This window comes from Podarcis pityusensis, assembly GCF_964106645.2.
Source record: "Podarcis pityusensis genome assembly, chromosome: 15".
NCBI lineage: Eukaryota > Metazoa > Chordata > Lepidosauria > Squamata > Lacertidae > Podarcis > Podarcis pityusensis.
Window position 1 is genome coordinate 32,154,155 of NC_138040.1, and position 27,321 is coordinate 32,181,475.

General features: G+C 44.7%; 1 protein-coding gene and 1 pseudogene across 2 annotated transcripts in view; both read left to right on the forward strand.

Annotated features, from left to right (window-relative positions):
• LOC308464216 (BPTI/Kunitz domain-containing protein-like) overlaps nt 1-5,482 on the forward strand; it is an 11,793-nt pseudogene extending 6,311 nt beyond the window's left edge. Inside the window, exons 4-6 of the transcript XR_013991543.1 lie at nt 1,128-1,166; nt 2,031-2,210; nt 5,215-5,482. The product of XR_013991543.1 is annotated as a BPTI/Kunitz domain-containing protein-like (transcript). The remainder of the gene's footprint in view (nt 1-1,127; nt 1,167-2,030; nt 2,211-5,214) is intronic.
• Nucleotides 5,483-10,199: 4,717 nt separating this feature from the next.
• LOC308464217 (thrombin inhibitor hemalin-like) lies at nt 10,200-26,857 on the forward strand (the record flags this gene model as incomplete). Its single annotated transcript, XM_080983337.1, has 7 exons — nt 10,200-10,302; nt 12,829-13,008; nt 18,016-18,057; nt 20,074-20,250; nt 22,028-22,057; nt 23,108-23,289; nt 26,489-26,857. 6 exons carry the CDS (start codon nt 10,200-10,202, stop codon nt 23,281-23,283), a joined length of 708 nt encoding a protein of 235 aa, XP_080839463.1. The 3' UTR covers nt 23,284-23,289; nt 26,489-26,857.
• Nucleotides 26,858-27,321: the final 464 nt, after the last annotated feature.

Consider the following 27,321-nt stretch of genomic DNA (forward strand, 5'->3'; position numbering starts at 1 on the left):
AAATCTTGTATAGCACTAAGGAAAAAAAGGGAAAGGGGGCAGAATTTTGTTTTTTTAATGTTATCATTTGAGAACAGTGACAAAAGTCACCTGAATGCATAGCTGAACAAAGGGTTCTGTACAGTGGCAGCTCGGTTCTCGAATGTAATCTGTTCTGGAAGCCCATTTGGCTTCCGAAACGTTCGAAAACCGAGGCGCAGCTTCCCATTGTTTGCAAGAGCTTCTTGCACTCAGTGGAAGCCACATCGCACGTTCAGGTTCTGAAAAATGTTTGAAAACAGAAGCATTTACTTTTCGGTGTTAAGGAGCCAAAACGTACAATAGTGGAGGCGTTCAGGAATGGAGGTTCCACTGTGCTGGCAATCTGAAACATATCAGACTAGGGACTCAGTTACATTAGTAAAAAAAACAACAACCACATTATGATTGTGTTAAAACACTGCGACACCAGATGCTGCTGTAGAGCTGAAATCTGAACTCGATGATATTTTTCATTGTGAGCTTTGAAACTCTCCCCTCCCAGCGTTTTTAATAACTGTGTAGATGCAGCCTTAGGGAGAGTATCCCTTGGGACAGTGGTTCTCAAACTTATTGCTCTGTGCCACACTTCCAAAATAAAGGTTTGCTTGCGCCATACCAAAAATTGTTATCGATAAGAAATATCTGTAAATAATTGCAACGTTCTGTGTATAAGGTGACCCCCAATTTTAAACTTTAAAAAATTGGGGGTAAATATAGTATTATACATGGAAAAATGCAGTAGTTATAAACAAGTATCTTTTATTGTCCTTGAATTTTCCCACCACACTTGCCATCCTCTCCTGCCACACTGGTGTATCTAATTACTGTATCTAATCTGATTCCGTTTCACCTAAACTCCACTGGCACATAGATAAAGGGAGGATGTTAATTTATGTGCATATTCATGGGAAAGGACAAGACAGCCTACCGATCATTAATGGATCCTAAACTGAGCTGTAGTAAGTCCTTAGCATAGTGCTTTTTCAAGAACAGAACCATAACTAGAGTTGCTCTAGATTGCTCCGTAGCGATTGTAACTTTCAGCATAAAAATGGTCTCCAGTCTCTGCCATTTGGTTAACATGGTTCTTCTTCTCCTTATAACAGAAATACCTGAATACCTGATAAATCCTGACATACTTAAAGGTAAGGACCGAGTAAAGGAGGGATCCATGGCATTCTCCTTCTGACCTTCGTATGCATTCTGCCTTCCACTCCATTTCTTCAGTTCTGCAGCCTCTTTTTTTCAGGTCTCCTTTGCCGTATCTATACTACTAAGCTGTTACTTTCTATGAAAGGCTGCACCAACTCAGAGGCTGTTGGTGAATTTTCTGTGATAGTATGCTAAATATGTCTTAAGGAATCTCAGAAACCATAATCTCATCCTATCTACACAGACTGCATCTACACAGCTATAAAAAAACACTCTGAAAATGCTATGAAAAGAAACCGTTTTAAAGCTCACAATGGAAAATTTCATAGAGTTCCAATTTCAATAAATTTTCACAGTGCTATAATGCATTTATAAGTAAATGTAATGAGTCCCAACTGGTCTCTTTCATCTGTTGTCCACATTTCCACTCTTGTCAATGTGACTGTTGAATCCCAGGGCAGAGTTTTAATAATTGTCACTGAGATAAACTCAGGTGTTGCAACCAGGCGTCCAAGTGGTGGGGGCTGGGGGGTCTTCAGACCCCCGCCATTTTTTTCAAGGAGGGGGCTGAACTCCCCCAAAATCCTGTGGCTCCGCCCCACCTCCCCATCAATGTCACGTGGGGAGGAGGTGGCCCAGCTCCACACTCCCCAATACCCACCCAGCGTGCGAGGGCCGGCTTCGTGGCGGTGGGACGCCTGCCCAGCCCTGCCCAGTGGTGTGCCCCACGACATGGGGGCAAGTTGGTGCCTTTGGTGGCAACCACAAGTATGACACCTTAAAACTCTATTTCCTTCAAAGAACCAAGTAATAAATATGAACCTTGTTTCTGTCCTTCTCTGCCCCTGCAATATCAGAGTTTCTGCTTGATTACTGTGACCAACCCCTAGACATGGGACACTGCCACAGTGCTTTTCCTCGCTTTTACTACGATGATAGGAGCAGAACCTGCAAGCCGTTCAACTACACTGGCTGTGCAGGGAACAGAAATAACTTCAATGAGGAATATGAATGCTTTTGGGCATGTGCAGGCAATGGTAAGGACACAGAAAATGTTTAGAACTTTCCCAGAGAGGAACTTCCATTATTCTCTGAATGTTATTTATGCAATGATTGCATTCCAACTGCATTAATTCAATATCCTCATTTCATAGAAGAGGGAGAAGTCCCCTCACCCTATCTGGTGGGCACCATTGTGGGCTGGCATTCCTCCACGCATGGGAATTCAATGTGGGAATACCCAGGGACTGGTTGCGTGGCGAGTTCCCGCCCCCCACCAGGATAAATAAAGACACGAGACACCATGGTTTAAGGTTAAATGGGCGAATTAGGCCACAACTTTATTGAATTCAGGAATGAGAGGCATTGGCTTAGGCATTGGTCCTAACGACTATCCGGCTCCAGCCCATTTGCTGGAGACACGGGGAAGGGTTAACACTATATCGGGGGAGTCTCCCGCCGAGGCACGTCGACTAGGAGCTCCCCCGGGTCACCGCTCGGGGGCGTGCCTTTGGCCCACACCTCCATAGGCTTCGGACAGGGCCACGCCCCCCGGAGTCCTTTAACGGACCACCCTTCGCTCACTGGAGGGAGGTGATGGCGTTCCTCCCCCCCATTCTCTTAACCCCTTCTTACCAATGCCTACCGCCAATGCCGAAGAGTTGTGACGAGTTGCTACGAGGTAGGCAAAAAACCAAATGGCTGTAAATTGCCAATTGGGAAAAATTCCTACCATGCCCCATGCGGCGACAGACCGAAGTCCATAGCAAAGTCAGAGACCTACCTAAAGCCTACCTAAAGGGAGGGAGGGCGGGAAAACGTGGGGGCTAGCTGGCGAAAAGAGGGTGAGCCCCCTCTGCGCCGGCCCTAAATAGGGCAGACACGGCCGGGATTCTCCTGCTCTCACGGGGGCTGAAACCAGCCCCCGCTCACGTGGGGGGTGGGCGTGAAGCCCGCAACCCCACCTCCTGGGCAGGCCGGAAGTGGCTTTCTCTGACAGCAAAGGAAGCCTCTGGGCTGAGCTTGCTGCCTGGGTTATTGGACCATATAACATCGGTCTTGAAAGACCTACACTGGCTCCCAGTACATTTCCGAGCACAATTCAAAGTGTTGGTGCTGACCTTTAAAGCCCCAAACGACCTCGGTCCAGTGTACCTGAAGAAGCATCTCCACCTCCATTGTTCTGCCCGGACACGGAGGTCCAGCGCCAAGGTCCTTCTGGCGGTTCCCTCGCTGCGAGAAGCCAAGTTACAGGGAACCAGGCAGAGGGCCTTCTTGGTAGTGGCACCCGCCCTGTGGAATGCCCTCCCACCAGATGTCAAAGAGAAAAACAACTACCAAACTTTTAGAAGACATCTGAAGGCAGCCCTGTTTAGGGAAGCTTTTAATGTTTAATAGGTTATTGGATTTTAGTGTTCTGTTGGAAGCCGCCCAGAGTGGCTGGGGAAATCCAGCCGGATGGGTGGGATATAAATAATAAATTATTATTATTATTATTGGTCCCACCTGCTCACTTAATTAGCGAATCAAGAGCAGACATGGGCCACCAAAGGGTTTCTGAACATTCAGATTGGTTTGTTTTTTGTTTTTACTATGAAATGAGGTGACCAGTGGGTGGCAATTTTTCTTTTTTGACTTAGGCTGTACACAGGCTGCACATTTAAAGCTCATGACTTCTCCCACAATTATCCTGAGTTCTGAAGTTGAACCTCCACTGAGCTCTGACTACAAGGGCCCTTAATAAATTACAGTGGCACCTCTGGATGTGAACGGGATCCATTCCGGAGCCCCGTTTGCATCCTGAAGTGAACGCAACCCGCGTTTTCGTGTGCATTCACCACTTCCGCGCATGCGTGTGACATCATTTTGAGTATCTACACATGTGCAAGCAGCAAAACCTGGAAGTAACGCGCTCTGTTACTTCTGGGTTGCCGCGGAGCACAACCCGAAAATATTCATCCCGAAGCATATTGAACCCGAGGTATGACTGTACAGTTCCCAGGATTCGTTAAGGGATGGCCAGATGCTTTAAATATATGGTGTTTATACAGCTTTAACTAATCCAAAGGCAATTTGGTGGTTCAGTTGCCATACCAGCCCTCTACATTTTGGGAGCTGAACCTCTGAACCATCCCCATTGCATCCCTTCCAAAAATGCCCTCAAGGTTATCCATTAGGGGACATCATGGGCCAACTCCACACTGTCGTTGTTTTGCAGAATTGACAGATCTCCCCCAACTTTAAAATAATAATAATATAATAATTTATTATTTATACCCCGCACATCTGGCTGAGTCTCCCCAGCCACACTGGGCGGCTCCCAATCAAATATTAAAACAATACAGCATTAAATATTAAAAACTTCCCTGAACAGGGCTGCCTTCAGATGTCTTTTAAAGATAGGATAGCTACTTATTTCCTTCACATCTGAAGGGAGGGTGTTCCACAGGGTGGGCGCCACTACCGAGAAGGCCCTCTGCCTGGTTCCCTGTAACCTTACTCCTCGCAATGAGGGAACCGCCAGAAGGCCCTTGGCGCTGAACCTCAGTGTCCGGGCTGAACGATGGGGGTGGAGACGCTCCTTCAGGTATACTGGGCCGAGGCCGTTTAGGGCTTTAAAGGTCAGCACCAACACTTTGAATTGTGCTCGGAAATGATGTACAACACCATACCTTTTGAAGTAGGGAAGATGATAGGAAAATGCAGTAAAACTGTGGGAGAACATTCAATGGATTGGAAGTCGTATAACCCCAAATCTCAAACCACACACTCTTTCTTTACCCCACCAATGCATTTTATACTTTTTAGAGCATATAGAGGCAGCAGTGGGGGATTTCTGTCAATCTCCTGTTCTCTGGTCAATCTGCTACCTGCACCACTCAACTGATTCTGCCATGTATGATGTTATAAACTTGGCTCATGTTTCCCGTAACTCAATGTCTCCACAAACTAAAAATACCCCCAAAACTTTCCTCATGGTAGAAGCAGGTCTCGGTTGCACCTTCACATTTAATTGTTCATACCTCTCACTTCTTTCTTCAGGTTGACCTTGAGTCCTTGTGCAGAGCTCAGCCTATTCTATTTTCAAACCCACGAACATCTCACTGAATCCAGCGGAACAAAGGCAGCAGAGGAAACCAGGAGGCTTTCTTTTTCTCAGCCATGCCTTTATGTATAGGCAGATGGCTCATCCTGCAGTACCAGTCTTTGCCAAAAATTCTCACGCTCTTGCCAATAAACTCACATGTTCTTCTGCACCCTGTGGGCAGTGTTTCTTGAGTGTTGTTGTTGTAGTAGTTGTTGTCTTCAAGTCCACATATCCCTTTTGTGAATGTGGGGAGAATGAGAAGTGATGGTTATTTGAAGAAGGGTAGCAACTCCCAATCAGAAAGAGGTTTTACTCTAATATGGAGTGTTCCAATTCATACATTATCTGTCTGCCTCCAAAGAGAGAGGTGAGTCCAGATTAGTTCAGTGGGAAGAGCTACTATGAGGGAATCTATGGAAACCATGTGTTGATAGAACACCATGTGTGGGGCTCCAAACATGCTTTCGTTCACCTTCAAGGCTATGACTTTCCCTCATTATACTGAGCCTGGCCAAGTTACTTTACAACCTGAGTATAATGTGACCTTGGTGCGGGTACCATTGCCTGTTCCATCTCAGGCAACAGAGATCAGGGATTGGATTTAGCCAGGAGGCCAGATCCAGATGTTTCCCCAACCCCCAAGGAACACTTTGACAGGTAGGTGTGGGCACCCACTTGCCAATCATACAACATCACCATGACATCAGGCAAAGTATTTCCTTGTCCCTGAGAATGGTTTTCCTTTACGATCCTTGCTGTCATCACAGATCAGCTGACCAGCGCTGGCAGTAAACTTCACTAGACAAGGGACAAGTAGTAGCCATTTTCAAGCTCCCAAACATTCCTTTGGACCCCCATCTTTACCTGCCTCACACCTGATGTCACATATGCCTCAGGCAGCAACTTCACTCTGCCTAATGATAGGGCTGGCTCTGGCTGTATATACACCAGGTGTGGGGAAGTGGACCAGGCCAGTGGGCAGGATTCTGCTTTCCTCAAGCCCACACGAGCCACTTTGACCCACCTGTCAATCATCTGACATCACCATGGCATCAGGTGAAATGCTCTTTCCTCCTGGAGAGGCTGAATTTCAAACAGCACAGGAAAAGGAAGCATTTCCACGTGGTCCTTGCCGTGAGAGCAAATCAGCTACAGAGTTGATGATTGAAAACTTGCTCGTACAGCCAATCCCAGTGGGCCCTGCTGAATGTACACTGAGGCTCCCAATGGTTTCCTTGCAGTTGTGACTTCACCTGCCACACACCTGATGTGATGTCACATGGGACATTAGGTGTGGGGCAAGTGCGTTTGGTTGGAGGGAAATGGTTTTGCAGGCTATACATTAGGACCCTTGTTCAGCTTAATCTGGCCCAACAACTGGAGGTTCCCCTGTGCTGGTATACAGAGTGATGGCCATGCAAGCAAACTCCTCCAGATCCCTGGTTCGGAACAGTCCCTGTTCACAAGCAGGAGGTTGCCTTGATCTAAGCAGAGCTATTTCAGTTTGTCCCTGCCTATTAAAAAATGTTTGATGTCCAAATGACTATCTCCCTCCATATCACTGTTGAATACTATATAACATGTCTCTCCTTAGCACTGAGCATTCACATCAAGCAGCCACCACACAGTGCATTAACATGGCACTCCTTGTCCTCATCGTGGGATTATTGGCACCTTTGTCCAAGAAGCAGGATTTCTTTGCCTATTCAGCAAGTAAGACTTCTGGCCCTCATAGGCTTCAAGTCTGCAAGCTGCCAGACATCCCCTGCAGGTTAGACGGGGTTGGGAGGGTTGGACTGGCGCCATCATGATGACAGTTCTCTGGCATGGGACCTGTAGATTGCTCTGGTGCTGAGAGTTTTAGAGACCCCTATTCCCCTTTGTTTAAAAAGCAGTTGACAATCTGACCCTGTCAGAATTCACCATTCGGTTTCTGATTTACAAATTCAGTTTCATAAATTCATATCTTGACATTTCAACTTGCAGCAATATGAGGTGTTAGAGGGAATTTAAGTCTTCCTTAAATCTCTACAACTTTCCTAAAGGTAAAAGCAGCGTCTCCTAGAGGCCAGGAAGTGCAGTTTCTGTAGTGTGCTTTCAAAACAGAGGCAGGAAAGTCTCTGGAAACAGTGCTAAAGAGTCAATTGAAGTGATTCAAGTCAAGTAACCTTTATTGGCATCACATAAGAACATTCAGAATACAAATTGAAGTTATTGTGCTCCCAAATCATGACATGGGAGCACCCATACCTGCCCCCTCCATAAAGCCTTTGGAAAGAATGGCTTTGTACGCACCAAACATTGAAAGCACATCAAGAGCACATGGCTTCCCTCACACAAAAGAGTCCTGTAGTGGTCTATACAGGTATGATTCCTCATACCCCTAGAAAATATAGTTCCCAGGATTATTTGAGGGAATGGCATTTTCCTTTCTGTTTCACAAGAATGGATAACTTTTATGGATCTTCTCATTCATCCTCTTCCCACCCTTCCCCCAGAAACTATGCCTAGCAAATGCACACTTCATCCAGAATATGGAAACTGTAATTATTTCCATTGAAATTATTACTGTGATGTTAAGAGCAAGATGTGCAGGATCTTCATTTACAGTGGCTGCGGAGGCAATGGGAAACTTTAATTTTCTCACCCAGTGCCTTGAAGGGTATAAAAGGTTTGAAGAGGACTAATGAACCTTTAAAATTATCCAATGTTTTCCATTTAATAATAATAATAATAATAATAATAATAATAATTTATTATTTATACCCCGCCCATCTGGCTGGGCCTACCCAGCCACTCTGGGCGGCTTCCATAGAAACCAAAAATACAGTAAAATATCACACGTTAAAAACTTCCCTGAACAGGGCTGCCTTAAGGTGTCTTCTGAATGTCAGGTAGTTGTTTATCGCTTTGACATCTGCTGGAAGGGCGTTCCACAGGGTGGGCGCCACTACCGAGAAGGCCCTCTGCCTGGTTCCCTGTAGCTTTGCTTCTCGCAATGCGGGAACCGCCAGAAGGCCCTCGGCGCTGGACCTCAGCATCCGGGCAGAATGATGGGGGTGGAGACGCTCTTTCAGGTATACTGGACCGAGGCCGTTTAGGGCTTTAAAGGTCAGCACCAACACTTTGAATTGTGCTCGGAAACACCCTTCTTGTTTTGCTAGGGTGTTCAACTGAATTCATCTTCTGAAGTTGCAGTATTTATGTATTTATGTATTTATGTATTTATGTATTTATGTATTTATTTATTTATTTATTTATTTATTTTTGTATTTATTAAAAAAACAAAAACATCATAGTAAAATAATTAGAAATGAAAGCAACACACATTCAACTAGGGATGACCAAGCTGTACTCATCCCCCGCCCACAGCCTTCCTGGCTGTGCTATCAGAGGTTGATGGGAACTGGGGCCCAATGGTGTCTTCAGGGCCAAAGGTTCCTCCCCCAACTCTCTTTTAAATAGTTGATGGAAAATAATAATAATAATAATAATAATAATAATAATAATAATAATAATAATTTGTTTATACCCTGCCCATTTGGCTAGGTTTCCCCAGCCACTCTGGGCAGCTCCCAGCAAAATATTAAAATATAATAATTCATCAAATATTAACAGCTTCCCTAAACAGGGCTGCCTTCAGATGTTTTCTAAAAGTCAGATAGTTGTTTATTTCATTGACATCTGATGGGAGGGCGTTCCACAGGTCGGGTGCCACTACAGAGCAGACTCTCTGCCTGGTGACTAGTGGGTGGGCATGACCTTTCCAGACCTAGTCAAAGGCCAAGGCACTTTGCCCCTCCCTCTCTCTTTTCCATCTTCCTTTTGCCCTGCGAACTTCCTGGAATGAACTGCTGGCTGCCAGCCAAGCAGTCCCTCAGGTCATCTCCCTTATGGCATAAACCTGTTTTTATACGTTTGTAACTTCAAGCCTAAAGTCTGCCTTCAGGGATCACACTGTGGTCTGTCTGATCGTGAGAAGTAAACTTTCTTTTTGTTGTTTGTGAATAATACTGTAGTGTCTTTATTCTTTTAGGAGGGATTCAAGGGGTCTCACCAGGAAAATATTAGAACACATTTCAGTCTGGACAAGCCAGATTGAATTGTGTATTGTCTTAGGAAACTCACACGAGTTTGCAACTAGTTTTCTGCTGGGTAAAGGGGAATGCACTCTGCTAAGTAAAGGAACTTGCCAGTGCAAGTTAGGAATGGTATTAATAAACAATATATCCTCTCCTGCTGCCTTGAACATTCCCACAATATTCATGCCCACAGTTGTTGGTGGGAGGAAAGGTAGGTTGTGAGGAGAATTTCTGGGTAGTTAATGGATGGCTCCCTCCCTCAGACAAACATAGGAGCTAACCTGGGAATGAAGGCAAGGCTGGTTCCAAGGGAGCATGTTCTCTCTCTCTTTTTAACCAAGGAAAGCCCACTTTTTAATGCTAAATCAAAACCAATGGCAACTTGGCTTTTCTGCGGTTTGCTCTGATTCAGCGATAAACAGCAAACTTTCAAGGGGAAAGTGCTGGGGGCGGAGGGGGGGAGGAGAACTTGAACACTGAGCTTTAAAGCTAGAAATGCAGTACAAAAGATAGTCAGAATGAACCCTGAGTTGGTCACCAACTATGTTCTGCAAGAAGAATTCTATCCATTCTGAATCTTCCATGTCACGCCTGTGGGTTTGTATCACTATCTTATGGGAACAGATCTCTTTTTGGCTATGCCAAGGTTATGCTGAAGAACTTGGTGGCTCCTCTATGTCCCTAGTTTGGAGCAGTCCTCATTCAAGGACAGGAGGTTATCTTGCTCTAAGCAGAGGTGCTTCAGAGTGTTCCTGCCTATTAAAAAATTGTGCTTGATGTCCAGATGACTATCTTGCTCTACATCTCTATATAAAGTTGTTCCTCTCAGCACTGAGCATTCGCATCAAGCAGCCACCATGCAGTGCAATATCATTGTATTCCTGGTCTTCATCATGGGATTATTGGCACCTTGGTCTAAGGTGCACGGTTTGTTTCCCTCTCTGGATGCCATTTGGGAAGGTAAGACTTCCATTTTTCTGGCCCTCATATGCCTCAAGTCTGCTGGGCCTCCCTGCAAGTTAGGCATCCAATGCAGAACGGAATGGGATTTGGAGGCACCGGCTTTGCGCTAATATCATGAGAACAGTTCTGTGGCGTGCGCCACTCACCTCCAACACTGGGCGACAAATGCTCTGCCTTTTCGCATTCTGTTCACCCTGCCTGCATACATGCCTCTCAGCTCGGGACTTTCGCCCTAATGGATACGTAAGGTCCCATTAGCACTATACCGTTAAAGCAGTGTTATACCACTTTAAACAGCCATAGCTTTTACCAACGTATCCTGGGAAATGTGAATTGTTAAGGCTGTTGAGAGTTGTTAGAAAATGCCTATTCCCCTCTATTTCCAGAGCAGTTTAACAGGGAATCCCAATTGTAGCTCTAATTCCCTCCATCATTTCTCTGATGAAGTGCTATTTTTCTAGAAAAAGAGGTGCCAGAACTCACCATGAATGCCTCCCTCATTTTCTTTGAATGGCAATGGTGCCCACCTGAGAGGTGCCAGAACTGAGTTTCGGTGTGTTCCGGCTGAAAAAAAGCCGCGGGGATGTCCTATTCTGTACGCTCTTGGAGTGCCAGCTTGGCGCCGCAATTGTGGGCGCCATGTAGTGTGCATGGCCCTGGCATCAAAATTTGTGGGTGCTCTGGCGCCCTGGGCTCCAGGGAGTTGGCACCTATGATACCCTCCAATATTTATCTGATGAAAATAGGGGCATCCTAAGGAGAAGAGGGACGCGGGTGGCGCTGTGGGTTAAACTACAGAGCCTAGGGCTTGCTGATCGGAAGGTCGGCGGTTTGAATCACCACGACGGGGTGAGCTCCCGTTGCTCAGTCCCAGCTCCTGCCAACCTAGCAGTTCGAAAGCATGTCAAAGTGCAAGTAGATAAATAGGTACCGCTTCAGTGGGAAGGTAAATGGTGTTTCCATGCGCTGCTCTGGTTCACCAGAAGCAGCTCAGTCATGTTGGCCACATGACCTGGAAAAACTGTGTGTGGACAAACGCCGGCTCCCTCGGCCAGTAAAGCGAAATGAGCACCGCAACCCCAGAGTTGTCCGTGACTGGACTTAACTGTCAGGGGTCCTTTACCTTTACTTTAAGGAAAAGCAGGACATTCCAGGATCAAATCAGAAACCAGGACGACTTCTGTAAATTCAGGACTGTTCCTGGAAAATAGGGACACTTGGAGGGTCTGAGCTCTGGGGGCGGGGGAAATAGAGGCTTCCTAAAAATGGACATTGCAGAATGTACAAAAATATATATACATTCCCTACAAAAGAGACAGAAAACATTTGATTCCTGAGTGTGCTGAACTATCTAATATTAGAAGCACTGGGGAAGGTGGCAGTTTTTCTTATCACAAGTTTTTAAGCACCCTTAAAATATTTTTAAAAACAAGTTTCAGCTTTTAAAATGGTTTGGGAGAAGCCACGGCAGTTTAAAGTGGTATAATATTGCTTTCAAAGTTTAGTGCGGATGTTTCCGTACAGGGTTCAGTCACTCCACCCTGTAACTAGTGACTGGCAGTCCAACCCTATCAAAATTCACAATCTGTCTTCTGTGTTACCCTTTTAAAAATATATATATTCATGTTTTGAAGTATTTTGATATTTAAATTCACAGTTATATGAGGTGTTCAGAGGGATTTTAAACCATGTTCTTCTTCATTCTCTTTAACTTTCTAAAAAAAAGCCAACATCTTGAAGAGGCTAGTGTTGTAGACAAAATCTGCCCTTATAGAGTCTTTTGTAGGTTCTTCATCGGTAGGAGAAAATAACAGAGGCCAACCAGAGTATATTGAGAAGCAAAGCAGCTAGTAAGCCTGATCTTTATTAAAGCTGTTGCAACAGGGTGCTCCCCTCACACACAAGAGAGTATAACACATTTCAAATGAGGGTCTGCTGCATCTGCTGCCTCGTTCCTCCATTCACACCTTTGCTCACTTTCTAGCTCTCCTGATGATATAGCATGTGGAATGGTTTTCTTAAACTAGAGCACATGGGAATGAAAGAGCTTTGAAAGGACCAGCGGAGGGAGAGGGAAGGAGGTGCAACAGCCTCATTGTCAGGGTGATCCCACAGACTTTTACTCAGGCAAGATCGACACAGATATATATATAATAAAAACATTCTGAAAACACTCTGCAAAAAACAGCTCTATAGCACCATTTGGTGTCACAGTGTTATAATGCATTTATTGACTAATGTAGCTGAGTTCTTTGTTTATTATGGTGGTGTGCTATAGTCTTCTTAAGGGCTGTGGGAGAAACCACAACCAGACTCTGCAACTAGGCTCCCAGTTGGGTTCTTTGGTCTATGTGACTCTTGGATCCCATTTGGGAAGGTCCATCTTTGGCTGCTTGGCAGAGATGACATCAGGTGTTGGATTCACAAATGTCACATCTTCAAACGGCATCTTCTTTTGAGTTTCGAAAGATGAGATGGCATATAAGGAACTTGTCATTGCTCTTCTTCTCACCTTTCCTCAAGAGGAACAGCCTGCCAAGTGCAAATTACGTCCAAGATATGGAAAGTGCCATTCCGTTTACCGGAATTTTTACTTTGATACTGTGAGCGGCAGGTGCAAGACCTTCAGTTACAGTGGCTGTGGAGGCAATGCAAACAACTTTCTACATCTCCTTGATTGCGAAGCCGAGTGTATAAGGTTTGGTAAGGACAATTCTTTTTTTCTTTCTGTTCCTGATCTTTAAAAATTAACAAATATTTAAAGTGAAAACCTGTTCAAAATTTCTCTTTTTGCTGCTAGTGAGTCATTCTCTTGCTGATTTGATTCCCTGCTGCTGGAGGTTTCATGCTGTAAGGTTCTTTTTAAAATTGTTAATAGGAATCATAGTCCAGCAAAATCTGGAGGGTCACAGGTTCCCCACTGGTGCCCCACAGCTCCCCATGCCCCATTCAAGGTACTCTGGAGGGGCCTCCAACCTACTGAAGCAGATCTGGGGAGGTCCTGAGGTGAGGGGGAATCTATTCTGCCAGTAGTGTCTGTACTGTTGGATTTCACACACAATTATTTTTTTCATTTTCTTTTAAAAAAAATAGTTTTAAACTCATTTGGGAGAGTAGGGAGCACTGAAAGGGAGGTTAACAAACAAACAAACAAACAAACAAACAAACAGACAGACAGACAAACAAACAGTTGACTGAGCTGAGTTCGTGTTCAGGCTCAAAACAGGACTTACTGCATGGGTTTGAGGTCAGTGAAGACATCCTACTTTGCTGCCTCCATTACATCCTGAGACCCTCCAAGTGTCCCTATTTTCCAGGGTCAGTCCTGGATTTACAGAAGCTGTCCCAGTTTCTGATTTGATCCTGGAATGTCCCACTTTTACTTAGGACATCCCTGTTTTCATCGTAGAAAAGTTGGAGGGTATGGAAAAGGATGCCCCTATTTTCATCATAGAAATGTTGGAGGGTATGCATCCTTGAGGAGCCAACTAGCAGAACTTATCCTTTTGTCCAGCTCCTCTCCCCTGGAGAAAACTGCTCTTTAATGCTCACTTGGAGCAAATGCCAGTTCCGGTTTTCCATGGATTGCCATTTGTTCTGATCTACTGCTAAAGAGTTGGTATTTCCTTGGAAAGGAGTGGGGCAAAGGGGAAACCACCTGGACCAGTGTTTTCTAGGCACGGCACAAGTAGAAGTGGGGATGAGCCCGTATTCCAGAGGTTTGTTATTCCTAACCAGGGGGATGGACCTTTGGAGCACATGGTGCCCAGCTGTAAGCAGATAGCCAAACACTTCAAGGCTCAGGTCGCTTTGCTCTGCTGTGGTTTAGACGTTGCTGTTGTGGCAGTGCCAGCTGAGGTGTCCATTAGTTCCTTGGATATCCTGGCGTATTAAAGGTAGCTGGAGTGGAGTGGCTGAATGGGTAAGAGGTATGGTAAACCTATATTTGCATGATTGAGTGCAATCAGGCAGTGGAGCGTGTTTTTCTTTAAAAGTCCATTCTAAACCTGTTGTTGTTGTTGTTTAGTCGTTTAGTCATGTCCGACTCTTCGTGACCCCATGGACCACAGCACGCCAGGCACTTCTGTCTTCCACTGCCTCCCGCAGTTTGGTCAAACTCATGCTTCAAGAACACTATCCAACCATCTCGTCCTCTGTCGTCCCCTTCTCCTTGTGCCCTCCATCTTTCCCAACATCAGGGTCTTTTCCAGAGAGTCTTCTCTTCTCATGAGGTGGCCAAAGTATTGGAGCCTCAGCTTCACGATCTGTCCTTCCAGTGAGCACTCAGGGCTGATTTCCTTCAGAATGGATAGGTTTGATCTTCTTGCAGTCCATGGGACTCTCAAGAGTCTCCTCCAGCACCATAATTCAAAAACATCAATTCTTCGGACCTTCTTTATGGTCCAGCTCTCACTTCCATACATCACTACTGGGGAAACCATAGCTTTAACTATACGGACCTTTGTTGGCAAGGTGATGTCTCTGCTTTTTAAGATGCTGTCTAGGTTTTGGACTTCCGGGGTGGCGCCATCGGCAATGGCGGACTCCCTCTGAACTGGAGGGACTAGCTCCGCGGGAAACGGGTCTTCTCCGCTACGGCGAAGCGGGGACCCTTTTAAAAATCACAGGCGGATGAAGCCTGTGACCATGGGACTCGGCGGGCACCTTTAGCGCCCCCCCCAACTAGCTAAGGAACCCACTAACGGGCTCCGAAGTGAAGAGGGGGAAGTGGCGTGGTGCTGTGAGTCAACTGCTATTTCCGTGGAGCGAAGCCTCATAGCCGTTGCCGGAGAGTGCTGCCTTTTTCCTGGGACAATTTGGACTCTAAAATAAGCACCCGTGAGTACTTAAACTTTGAACAACTGGACCTTAAATAAAGACTTGCTAGCAGAAAGGAATTGGATTTTTAAAAATTTATTTCAATTTGGTACTGAACGGGAAGGTCTAAACAGGAAGTCAGCCTTCCGTTCTTTTGTAGACAGAATAAAGCAAAGACAACGTAAACTAGAGCTCAGAAAATCGCCTTTAAAGGATTGGATTTCATCATTTAAAATCGTGGAACCCCCCTTCGACAGCAGGAGAAGAAGGGGGATCTTTTTCAGACTGTTTAAAGTGAGTTTAAAGTAAAGCAACTTTCCTCCGTCCTGATCCTGGAGTGGGGTGTCAGGACTGACGTTTGAAGTTCATTGACCAGAGACAAACGTTTTTGACAGATAGCTAAAAGAAGAGAAACGTAGTGATTCCACTGTTTCCCTTCGCATTTTAAAGGGACAAATATTGACAAAGTATCTCAAAAAGGGAAACTTTGTTGCAAGAACAAATAGAAGTTTTCCCCCTAGAGGGAGACTGTGAAACTGTAACCAACTCCAGGGAGCCGGCAGCTGTTACAGATTACAATCGTGGGAATAGGCATTTGACCTTGCAGGACAATGTATTCAGAAGCTCTGTTGTGTGCTTTCTATAAAACAAATGCCCTACTGGAACAGTTACATGAGAAGATGAATTTGATGGCGACCTCGACTAGAAATTTTGAACAGGCAATGGGAAAATATGTGGAGCCCACCCAGGAATTAAATCAGGAGTGTGTCCTGACAGAACAGGCCCAACAGGAATATGAGTTTTCGGATTTGACAAATGAACTTGGAAAAAGCCAGATTTGGAAAGAAAAAGTTTGGTTTGGCTTGGAAATGGGGGGCTGGATTGACCCCCCTATGCTGGGATGTTTGGACTTTTCAAATCTGGCAATGGGCCGTGAGATGTTTGGGATTGTGGGGGCTCTTAATTTTGGAGGATTTTTGAAACATGCCTTTAAATACCATATGGAATTTAGTGCTGAATATGGAAAAGGGGCTGATCTGTCGAGAAGGGTTAAAAATATTGCCAAGCTGGAGTTACCACAAGCAGGAGACAAGGGAAAATACAGATACAAATATGAAGAAGAGCTGCGGAAGGGACATGGAAGAGACTTGAGGGCCTCGGATATAAGGTTGCCAGGTTAATGGGCTAGATTGATGGGATAATAAGGACTGACAAAACCCGGAACCAGGAGGAAGGGACGTTGGATGAAGATTGGATCTGTTTGTATTTCTTTTTTCTACCATTAGGACTGTTTTATAAAATTGATGAATGTCAGAAAAATGTTGGAATGAAATTACTCGGCTTTAGTAAAGATGTTTAAAGAATTATGAAAGAATATTATGGTTATGAGAAGTTGGTAAGGATAAGATTTAAGTTTTAAGCTTTAAGGTTTATTTTCTTATAGAAAGATAAGATTAAAACAGTTTAGGGTAATGTAATGACAGAATATTATGAAATATGGAAAGGATTTGCTGGGATAATTAATAACTAGGATACAAAGAAAGGGAAGAGGAGGAGGTCAAAGAAAGAAGGTAATGACAGTTGAGGATCCGAGAATAATGAATTTGTTTTTAAATGTTCTAAATTGTTGGTGGTGTATTTTTGTTTTGTTTTTCTGTCTCTTTTTCTTATTTTTGAATTTGTATTTGTATGGTTGGAAGGGGTTTGTTTTTTTTCTTTTTCCGTTTTGTTAATCATTTTTATTTTGTATTTATTTTTCTGTTTTTATTTTAGTTTGTAACACTTTGAAAATTTCAATAAATATCTTATATATATAAAAAAAGATGCTGTCTAGGTTTGTCATCGCTTTTCTCCCAAGAAGCAGGCGTCTTTTAATTTCGTGGCTGCTGTCACCATCTGCAGTGATCATGGAGCCCAAGAAAGTAAAATTTCTCACTGCCTCCATTTCTTCCCCTTCTATTTGCCAGGAGGTGATGGGACCAGTAGCTCTAGAGCTAGTGAAGTGCAATAAATATAGACTGGTCACCAACACCCCTTGCTTGGCAAAACAAGTGGACAGGCCACTTGTGGAACCATTGCAAGTTTTCCTGGGTGAGACTGATTATCTATATTTCATGCGCTTTGGCACTCGTCATGGTGTCCCGTTGTGCCAGAAGCAGTTTAGTCATGCTGGCCACATCTCCTGGAAAGCTGTCTGTGGACAAACGCCGGCTCCCTCAGCCTGAAGCAAGATGAGCGCCGCAACCCCATAGTCACTTTTGACTGAACTTAACCATCCAGGGGTCTTTTACCTTTATCTTTTTATAGGGCGGTTCCATTAGTATCTTCCAGGCTGTGTTCAGAAAATAGCACTAGTGGGTGCATCTTGGTCCCCCGGTACTTGTGCTATGGAGTTCTACAGGACACTATTCCTCCCCCAGTGCTTTTAAACATCTATATAAAACTATTGGGAACAGTCATTAGGAGATTTGGAGCACCAGTATATTTAATATTTAATATTTAATTCATAATAAGAATATTTAAGAATTCTTATTATGAATTAAATATTTAAGAATAATTAAGAATATATATTTCCACAAGGGTTCATCTGCTTTCTGATTTATATAGCTTTTATTGGCTGGTTTGATGTATAGCTGCTGTGAACCACTTTGATTTTTTCAAAAAATGAATTAGTGGTATATCCATATTTTAATTAATGAATAAATTCAGTAAAAATAACAGAATGGTAACTTGGGATAAGAGCAATTCCTGAGTGAGTGTCTAGCTAATTGTTTCAGCTGCCCACATACCCCTGTTTTGTCTTCCTGTAGAACCCTGTATTAAACTGGTTTAACTCAGCACCCACATCAACCATGTCATGCCATAACATAGCTATCGTTTTACTTTTCATAGGCAAGCCGGACGGTTGGTCAGCTCACACTACCCACAGTAAAGGTGAGATGTCCTGTTCTTTTCTGCATTGCATATCTCAGTGGGATTCACGATTAGTGCAGTGAGAAAGCCTACATACATGGGAGGTAAGCCGGCTACAATGGGCAAGGTGTGTGTTGAGCGCTTAAGCACCAAGATGTTGAGCAGGGACCCCTTCAGTTTGCCACTCAGTTCTTTGGGACTTGTGGGCAAGGAAGTCTTTCATGGTTCACACATCCAGAATTTTGGGGTCCAAGGGGTTGCGAGCTGCAAGTTGGGCTCCTTCAACAATTAAAGTTGTGTGGCTCAATAGTATGGAACCAGTCAGTATACTGTTTCCAATTTATGGTCAAGTCAACTCCTCAGCCACTTCAGCAGGAAGGTCACATGGTGGCTCCCACTTTAGAAAGGGCCCCAAACCACTCAAATAATACTTGCAGATTCTCTAGTTTTTATTGAGTTTAATAAAGTTGTGGACATAGATAAGCCAATCGTGAGCATCTCGCCTCTTTACTCTCCTTCTCGTTTACTTGTTTCTCAGCTTCGTGCTTTGCCCATACCTCGCTGAGAGGCATTAGTTTAGCTTTATACGATGGAAGGCGAGAAAGAAAGATGGCTGACAGAGCCCGTAGAATGGGGTGGATGAGCTGTGGCTCTCCAGATATTGCTGGACTACATTTCCCATCATCCCTGACCATTGGCCATGGTGGTGGTGGCTGATGGGAGCTGTAATCCATCTTCTTCAGGAGGGCCACAGTCTAGCCACTACTGGTGCAGACAAATGATGCAGAAGTTGTGGCAGCTTCCTACTCTCTGGCTGCCACAGAAAATTTCAAAGGCCAAGCACAGCTTCAGGGCTATTATCTCATGAACCTACACTGCTCCATGTACCTCATTATGCCTAGTGAGCTCTGCTCCATGAAGCTATAACAGGTGTTCATGAAAGTGGTGATGTGCCAGATTCTTCTAAATGGCAATAGCAGCCTAGTCCCTCCTGGACTCTGTTCTGTGATTTGGTAACTGGATGCAACTCTAGAGTTTCTCTGCCTCCTTGCCTGGAAGAGATCTTGGGATTTTGAATAACTGAACAGCACTTTCAAATGCCATCTATGTCTGTTAAAGAATAGCAGCTCTCTCTCTCACACACAATATGCATATATATATATATATACATGTAAATTAGCCACTGGTGATGTAGAATGAAGCAAAAGATGTGGCAGCTGCCACATAATATTTCAAGGGGCAACCACAATTTCAGGGTTTTTGTTATCTCATGACCCCACATTTCCCCATAAATCTCGTCATCCTCAGTCAGCCCTGGTCAGTCATTGCTGCTGTGGTGAAATGCTAACTACTTCTGAACTGCAGTGGCAGTCTATTTTATTTTTTTAATAATATTTTTTATTAGTTTTCAATTACAGTCCAATGATAGTCTCATTATAACAATACCACTTTATAATACAATCATGAATACCAATCGTTCAAATACCAAATTATATGATTTGGATTTGCGTGCTGGATTTGATGATTTTCTTTATTTCTGCATTCCAAAATCTTATTAATTTCCATTACATTCCAGTCATAATAATAATCCCTTATACAACAACTGCAATATTAATAACTTCCGTTTGTGTTGACACATTAAATGATTTATAAAACTACAAGTGAGGAACTCAAACTATATCCTTGTTCTTCCTGTGTGTGGCAATTACTCTGTCCATGGCTTTTCTCCGTCCTTGTAAGATGTTCTTTCTTTCCCCCGCTTGTTGCTGTTATGGATGTGTTTAGGTGGAGCTGATACCCCATTATTGTTCCACAAATTTTTCCCACAGTAGCAGTTTAACCCCATCTGGGCTCTCTGTTTCATGATTCTAACTTCCTGACTACTGCAGAGCTCCTGTCACAGCCCACTTGGAAGAGATAATCTCAGCAGTTTGAATAATAGATACAGGACTTTGAAATAGGATTTACATTAGCTGTGGAAGTGTGAGTGTGTGAGTGAGTGTGTGTAAGATTTCTATGCACCCCTCTCTCCCCCAGGCCTCCCTCTGAAATGCGAACAGCCGAAAGAAACAGGACCATGCAAGGCTATGTTCCCACGATATTATTATGATGTTTGGGACAAGAAATGTACGCACTTCATATATGGCGGCTGCGGTGGCAACGAGAACAATTTCAAATTTTACTTGGAATGCTATGTGGCGTGTGAAAACCCTGGTAAGAATGAGCCACTTTTAATGGTTTTAATAGACAACAAAAAGAACCTGCAGTTTTTGCTAAGTATTACGCAGTGGCGTAGCGTGGGGGATGCAGGGGGGGCCAGCCGCACCGGCCGCAACATCTGGGGGGGGGCGCGCTCGCACTCGCAGCTCTCTGCCCCTACCTGGCTCAACGGGTTAGGGGGCGCAAATTACTTGCCTTGCCCTGGGTGCTGACAACCCATGCTACGCCACTGGCATTACGCATGCATTATAACTCCCAAACTGGGCAATCTTATCTTTAATCAAGGGAGTGGGGGTGGTGGGACTGGAGCTGTCAGCATCCTGAGGAATGGGTCCTCCCATTCTTGCTTTCTAAAATGTCAGTAGCAAAGCAGCTTTTGATGCTAGAATAGGGAAAGTACATAGTTTTCAAAGGGGGGGAGTCTGCAAGTGGTAAAGTACAGTTCCTAGGGCACTTGGGGCAAATGGGTTTGTTTTTAAATGTATTGTAAATGTACAGTGTATATGCAGTGTAAGGAAAAGGGGAAGGTTGTAAGTTATAATTTGAAAACAGAAGCAAGAAATCAAGTGAATGCCTGGGTGAATAATGTATCAGACAGATGGCACATGGAAAAGGGAAGGTGTTCATGTCTGGGTAGAATCATGTGAAAAGCAAAGCAGTACTTTTTACTGGGGAGCTTTAAGTTGAGCTCCAATAAGCCCTTAGCTGAAATATATAACCTCCAACATTTCTCTGATGAAAATAGGGATATCCCATTGCTGCTGCTGCTGCTGCTGCCCCGCCAATCTGGCTGCCACTGCTATTCTGGGTGGCTTCCAACATATATAAACATATAATAAAAGATTTAACATTTAAAAACTTCCCTCTACTGGGCTGCCTTTAGACTTTTTCTAAAGGTTGTATCGTTACTTATCTCCTTGGCTTGGGGCTCGCATAAGTCCATACCCTCTAACATTTCTCCAATGATAAGAGGGATGTCCTACCATAGCCTCCAACATTTCTCTGAAAATAGAGATGTACTAAGGAAAAGCAAGACATTTCAGGATCAAATCAGAAACCGTGACAGCTTCTGTAAATCTGGGACTGTCCTTGAAAAATAGGGACACTTGGAGGGTCTGGAAATGGCATAATGCTTATTCAAGAATGGGATAGTAACTTGGGGTTAAGAGTAGCACTGAAGCATCTGGAAAATGGTTTTGGCTCTTGAAATTCCCACCAGCACTAGCATCACTCATTGTCACAGTCCAGGTTACAGGCAGTCGGAGTCCCGGCTTGGTATGTCGGGACCGGGGTAGAGGTTGGGAAGCAGGAATCAGCAGTCCAGGGTCAACAGTCCAGGGGTCAGGAAGCCAAGAGTCCACAAATCAGGAAATCAGGAGTCAGGAAGCCAAGAGTCTGAGGATCAGGAAACCAGGAGTCAGGAAGCCAAACCACAGCTAGGTGGGTAACATGTTGCTGTGGCAAAGAGCCAGGGAAATGCTGGTCTTATATACCCCTCCCGGCCCTTGCCACCAGGTGCTATGAGTCTTCTGTCAAGCCTCACCTGTGCTTCTGTGCCTTGCTCTTCCAGGCCAAACTCAGGAAGGCCCCAGTCCTGCGAGGCCCTACCAGTCACAGGGCCTGGATCCTGCACACACTCCTAACACTCACATTTACTTCTGGCCATGCTCACTCCCGCTAATGATGTCACCTTAAGACTTGCAAGCTTCAGGCAGAAAAGGTCCCTCACACCTGCTGTACAGTAATATTGTTCTCCTTATTCATTTAATAGGACACAAGTTTAATCCTGCGCTGACTCAAGGTGAGCAAAGGTAACAGCTCCGTGGCATTTTCCTTCTGACCCTCGTATGCATTCTGCCTTCCACTCCTGCTGGCTTTCTTCAGTTTGGCAGCTCACTTCTTAAGGTCTTTCCCCACTCTTTCTGTACTACTTTGTCGTTTCCACCCGGGTCCCAGGGCTTGTTTCCTCCCAAGACACGGTGGGATCTGGCCATAAACACACAGCCTAACCCCCATCCCCTGGACTGAGCTACACTGAGCAGGGGCTACAGCAGAGATCTAGCTGATATTGTGAAGCTTCATGGAGTTCAAGTGATGTTCAGGTGGATGAGTGAGGGAGACAGTGGTATTTCAGACCAAGCTCTGCTCCTCTACTCAGCCATCCAGCCATCCCAACTGACTTGGAGCCCTGGAGCAGGGCTCTCCCGGGAAGTCACATTCTGGTTAATTGGTCTTCTGTACTCAACCACTGGGGTCATCATCATTCAGAAGAGTCTACTGCCATCAGTATTTATGGAATGGATCATGCCCCAGGAGGACAGCCATCCTCTGCATGGGTCATTCACATTTGAACCCAAGACTCTCAGCCAAGGTCTTCCCTACTTATGTTTTTCTCCCACATCCTGCGTATTGGCCTCTCTGTCCACGAATCTCGGAACACTTCCCCTACTTCCTTCCTTTCTCTAGGGGTTCAAGGGCCTACCTACTGAAACATTCTGAAGTGGAAGCATATGCAGCCCTCTGCACCTATGGCCATGTTCTTCTGCTGATCTCCATGCCCATCTCGTTAAACCTCTCTCTCTCTCTGCTCACGCAACCTTCTGTTTGTTTTAGGGCCATAGCTCAATGGCAGAGCATGTGCTCTGAATGCAGAAGGCCCCAGATTCAATCCCAGGCATCTCCAGGTGAAGCTGGGAAAAAGTGTCCCTGCCTGAAACCCTGAAGAGCTGCTGCCAGTCAGTGTAGACAAATGTGTCCTCTTCTTTGCTCTTCAAACTATGACACCCCCCATACATACATATATATATGAATGAAACTTGTCTTTGTGCTTCTCTTTCTCCTCTAATGCCAGAATCTCTGCTTGAGACATGCAAACAACCAAAAAACCCGGGACCTTGCAAAGCAGCCTATCCTCATTTTTACTATGATTCCCAAAGCAAGACGTGTAAGCCTTTCATATACGGTGGCTGTCAAGGCAACCAAAATAACTTTGAAACTGAAGAGGAATGTATGCAGGAGTGCATGTAGGCGCTGGTAAGATCACAGATTGCTTTAGAACTTTTCCAGGGAACCCAGAGAACCTCCCTTTTCCTCTTAATGCTATTTATACAACAGTTCTGTTCCAAAGGCATGAATACAATATCCTGACTTCACGGGAGAAGGATAGGTTTTCTTCCGGGGGATAGCCTCTGAGTTCAGGAGGGAGGTAATGAGATGCACTCTGTTTGATGGTATGTTTTTTCGTGCAAACTACCTTCTCACCAACAGATTAGATTATCATGGTTCCCCTTGTCTGGTATGAAAGTAACCCTCAGTTCATCGGTAATGATCATGAATTAGAACAAATTAGAACAATGCTTTTGAAAGATCAGTAGAGTAGCAGAGAGAGGAGAGGAGAGGGAGAAGAGAAAAGAAGAGCACATTCATTTATAGTGTGTGATTTTGTTGGGGGCAATGGCACTCATATAAGCACATTCCACACACTGTTTACAGGCTGTATATACACCATACATTTAATAATAAAAATAAATTTTAAAAAATTATTTATATCCCGCCCTCCCCAGCCGAAGCCGGGCTCAGAGCGGCTAACAACATTAAAATGATACAACATTCTAAAATCATTTCATTATAAAATCAATTCAAATCAGATCAATGGCAACCATTGGGTTAGAGTTCTGTGAGGATTGCCAAAGGAGGGGGTCAGGCTGTGCCCTGGCCAAGGGCCTGGTGGAACAGCTCTGTCTTGCAGGTCCTGCGGAAAGATGTCAAGTCCCGCAGGGCCCTAGTCTCTTGTGACAGAGCGTTCCACCAGATCGGAGCCACAGCCAAAAAAGCCCTGGCTCTGGTTGAGGCCAGCCTAACCTCTCTGTGGCCCGGGACCTCCAATATGTTTTTGTTTGAAGGCCGTAAGGTCCTCTGTGGAACATACCAGGAGAGGCGGTCCCATAGGTACACATCTTTGTCCCCCCACAAAATTCCTGAGAAGTGTAGCTTGTTAAGCATGCTAGGATTTGTAACTCATTGAGGAGTAAACTACAGGATCCTTTGGGAAAGCACACGACACATGTACAGCATATGTGGTCATGCTAGCTTGAAATTTCAAGTAGTCACCTGATGTCTATGGGCTTCAGGGAGTATGAACATTTGGATCGGAGCTTTTACTATGAAAAGAGGTGACCAGTGGGCTGGGTCTTTTCCCAGGCCTTCGGGTATTTAACCTTCCCCTGGGCATGGCGCCAAGCCCCACTACTGGTCAGTTGGTACTGCGCCCAGGGGAATGCTTCCTAAATTCCTGTTGCCATTGGCCACTTCAGTGGCAGGAGGACGGTCCGGCCTGCTAGAGGCCAGGTCACAGGGGAGACCTGGTGTCTGCCCGCAAAGCCGCCCACCCAAGGAGGGCAAACAGACCTATGAAAATACGTGAGCAGTTGGTTGTGGTCTTTCCCCAAACCTTCGCATCCCTAGCTACAACAGGGATGCCATTCCCATATGTCTCTGAGCAGAAAACTACCCTATTTGACTGACATGTGAATATTAGGATATTAGGATTACTGAATATTAGGAGAACCACTGACTTTTCATTCCCTGATGAGAAGGGTCTTGCTACCTCTGTTGTTTTGAGGGCTATCAAAAATTCCTGGATGCCAATAACTAAGTTTGGGGTAAGTACTCTTGGTTGAGAGAAACACTGTGGAGATTTAAAATCATAAAATATGGAGCAAAGCAAAGCGTGGGAATACAGGCCATGAAAACCTTAAAATGTGCCCTTAATGTGAGTTCCAAAGTTTCCCTCTTTCCCTAGCATAGAAAAAGACCACACACTTGCTAAATTAAAAATTGTGTACTTACAGCTACTACAGCTAATCCAGAATACAGCAGCTAGACTGGTGACTAGGAGTGACCACCCAGACCATATAACACCAGTCCTAAAAGAACTACATTGGCTCCCAGTATGTTTCTAAGCACAATTCAAAATGCTGGTGCTGAACTTTAGAGCCCTAAAAGGCTTCAGCCCTATATACCTGAAGGAGTGTCTCCACCCCCATCGTCCAGCCCAGACACTAAGATCCAGTGCCGAGGGCCTTCTGGTAGTTCCCTCATTGCAAGAGGTGAGGTTACAGGGAACCAGGGAGAGGGCCTTTTTGGTAGTGGCACCGGCCCTGCAGAACGCCCTCCCATCAGATGTCAAGCAGATAAACAGACATGTGATTTCTAAAAGACACCTGAAAGCAGCCTGTTCAGGGAAATTTTGTAGAAAAGTCACAAACTCATAACAATACACAGGAAACATGTTGTTGAAAATATCATATCTCCCCTCAGTCTCCTCTTTTCCAGGCTAAACATACCCAGCTCCTTCTACCGCTCCTCATAAATCTTGATTTCCTGCTCCTTTATCATTTTGGTTGCCATCCTCTGCACACAATCTAGCTTGTCAACATTCTACTTAAATTGTGGTGCCCAGAATTGGACACAGTATTTCAGGTGTGGTCAGACCAAGGCAGAAAAGATTGGTACCATTACTACCTTTGATCTGGACACTATACTTCTGTTGATGCAGCCTAGAATAGCATAGCTTTTTTTGCTGCAGCATCACAATATTGACTCATGTTAAGCTTGTGATCCATCAAGACCTCTAGATCCTTTTCACATGTACTCCTAGTAAGCCAAGTGTCCCCCATCTTATATTTGTGCATCAGGTTCTTCCTGCCTAAGTGTAGAACCTTACATTTGTCCCTATTGAAATTTATTTTGTTAGCTCGGACCCAGTTCTCCAATCTGTTAAGGTCAATTTGAATTCTGATTCTGTCTTCTTCAGCATTAGCTACCCCTCCCAGTTTGGTGTCTTCTGCAAAGTTAATGAGCATCCCCTCAATTCCTTCATCCAAGTTGTTTATGAATATGTTGAACAACAATGGGCCCAGAACACAACCGTGTGGCACCTGACTTGTCACTTTCCCCCATTAATGAGGAACCATTGGGTTTGGTCAGTCAACTAGCTACAAAGCCACCTAACAGTCACATTGTTCAACCCACATTTTATCAACTTTTTCTCAAGAACATCATGGGGGATTTTGTCAAAAGCCTTACTGAAATCAGGATACACTATGTCCACAGCATTCCCCTGATCCACCAAACTTGTAATGCTATCAAAAAAAGAAATTAGATTAATTTGGCATGACTTATATTTGAGAAACCCATGCTAGATCTTAGTAATCACAACATTCTTTTCTAGGTGCTCACAGACCGACTGTTGAATTATCTGTTCTCAGAACCTACCTGGTATCGATGCCAAGCTCACTGGTGCATAGTTAACTGGGCCTTCATTTTTCCCCTTTTTGAAGGTGGGGACAACATTTGCCCACCTCCAGTCTGCAAGATTTCTCAAAGAGCATTGGCAAGAGCTCCTCCTCTAGGGTCCTCCTCCACCTCTTCCTGCTCCCCCTCCTCACGAGGGGTGCTGCCAAAACCTCCCCACCACTCATCCTCACTCTCTTCCCAGTCTCCTCCTACCAGTGGTGTAGCAAGGTGAGGTGGTACCCGGTGTGGAAAATTTATTGTCACCTCCTCCCCCCATTGAAATTATTAAAAGGGAAAATAAGAATGTTATTTTCTGGTTTATTTACTTAACATTGTGAGCATAAGCACTTAAAACCTTTTTTTCATGATGGGAATTTCTTATAAATGAAATATTTTACTTAATTTCACTATTTTGCAGCCTTATGTTGATGTGGACTACAGGAAGCTGAGGTGCTGTGTGAGCACAACTGCGAAAAACAAGCACCAGTGTGGATATGCCCCCACTCTTAAAGAGCTTACCTAGAATACAAGAAGAGCCAGTGGCGGAGGAAGGGGGTGCGGGGGGGTGTCATCATTGAGGTGTGTGTGTGACAAAATGACAAAGATATGAGTTGTTGTTGTTGTTTTAAAAAATGGGCTCACAAAACTTTTTAGTTCAGTCAAAAAATGTAATGAAACATGGCTGGCACTGGGCACCACCCCATGGGGGCCGGCACTTACCGTGGGGCCTGCCGCATGCCCAAACCACGCGTCTCTCCTGGGAGTGAC